Source organism: Opisthorchis viverrini (assembly GCF_000715545.1).
Source record: "Opisthorchis viverrini unplaced genomic scaffold opera_v5_80, whole genome shotgun sequence".
In the NCBI taxonomy this organism is placed as follows: domain Eukaryota; kingdom Metazoa; phylum Platyhelminthes; class Trematoda; order Opisthorchiida; family Opisthorchiidae; genus Opisthorchis; species Opisthorchis viverrini.
The window spans coordinates 397,539-398,820 of NW_008751735.1; the positions used below are offsets into that span (position 1 = coordinate 397,539).

Genomic DNA, 1,282 nt, shown 5'->3' on the forward strand with positions numbered 1-1,282 from the left:
ACGTGTTGGAATCTTCGCCTGAACTCTTCCACCCCAGTAATAACATTCATGTTACTCACTGTTTAATGAACATTTTCACTCCAAATATCGAATTTGTCCTTTCGTTTATTCGCCTAATTCTTGTTTTTTTCATCAAAAGTTTCCTTTCTTCTTTGAACGGGGAATATGTGGGGAAGACATTATCTTTTGTCACAGTGAAAGACCGATTAGGTGACCTACATTGTCTTTTTTTTCATGTTTCCTTTCTTCTTTGAACGGGGAATATGTGGGGAAGACATTATCTTTTGTCACAGTGAAAGACCGATTAGGTGACCTACATTGTCTCATAAGGAATCAGATGGATCATTTCCAGTAAGCCCGCCACCTGCGTGCGCGAAAAGTTAAGCCCCGACACTTTTTACCAGCCCAAATTTAATGTATGCACAAACCTTGACCTATTTTCGATTAAAACAACAGTTCCTTATCCGCATCTAGGCTCATTTTGTGCATAATTTTTCTCCGTTCGGACCTTAAATGAAATTTCCGACGCTTTTAAATCTCGTTCATGACAAGGAGACGGTAATACGTTTTTGCAAAGTCATGGAGTGATCCATCAGTAACCTTTACGCAAAAATGGCCACCAAATGACACTCATTTGTTTCTTAGAGGTGGAGGCGTAATGCCGGACAGTGTCGGCAAGAAGTCAGTCTTCGAAGGGGAACTTGGCTGGAGCGAGCGGGGGTGGGTTTAGGACAGTAATTCTATTCATTCATTGCTGGTCCGAAAATTTGGCAAAAATCAAATTCTGCTCAGAGGAATTATCTATTAGCCACACGACCGCTGCTGACTGGAAGAAATTTCTTCGCGAAGCTTGCGCCTGGCGGCTTTTGAAGACTCCAACAGCTATCGGCGGCCCAGGTCTACACGTCGAGATCGATCGAACGCTGATATCTCGCCGTAAAACCACACAGGGCGCGTCCTTCCCAAGTAGTGGATTTGTGGAGGGATCTGCCGGGAAACCAAAGAGGTGATCATGTACGCAATGCCAGATCGAACTGCGGCCACTTTGATGGAAAAAATTCAGGCCTGCATCACCTCCGGCTCAATCGTCATCTCCGATATGTGTACAAAATTCATATCCTCTTTTTTCTAAAATTCTTTGGCTGGCGGGTTTAATTTTTTGATGAGACTGATCTGGAAAATATAAAATCAGATCTAGTACACTTCGGTCTATCCAGACCTCAAACACGATAAGAAATTTGGCAAAATTTGCGGCACTAGGTGAATCGATGAACAAACGAGA

General features: G+C 43.1%; 1 protein-coding gene across 1 annotated transcript in view; it reads left to right on the forward strand.

The window, feature by feature from the left end:
• Positions 1-1,012: 1,012 nt before the first annotated feature.
• T265_04651 (hypothetical protein) overlaps positions 1,013-1,282 on the forward strand; it is a gene marked incomplete at both ends in the record, with an annotated part of 4,933 nt that continues 4,663 nt past the window's right edge. Inside the window, one exon of the mRNA XM_009169442.1 lies at positions 1,013-1,101. Within this exon, the coding sequence (XP_009167706.1) occupies positions 1,013-1,101 (89 nt within the window). The remainder of the gene's footprint in view (positions 1,102-1,282) is intronic.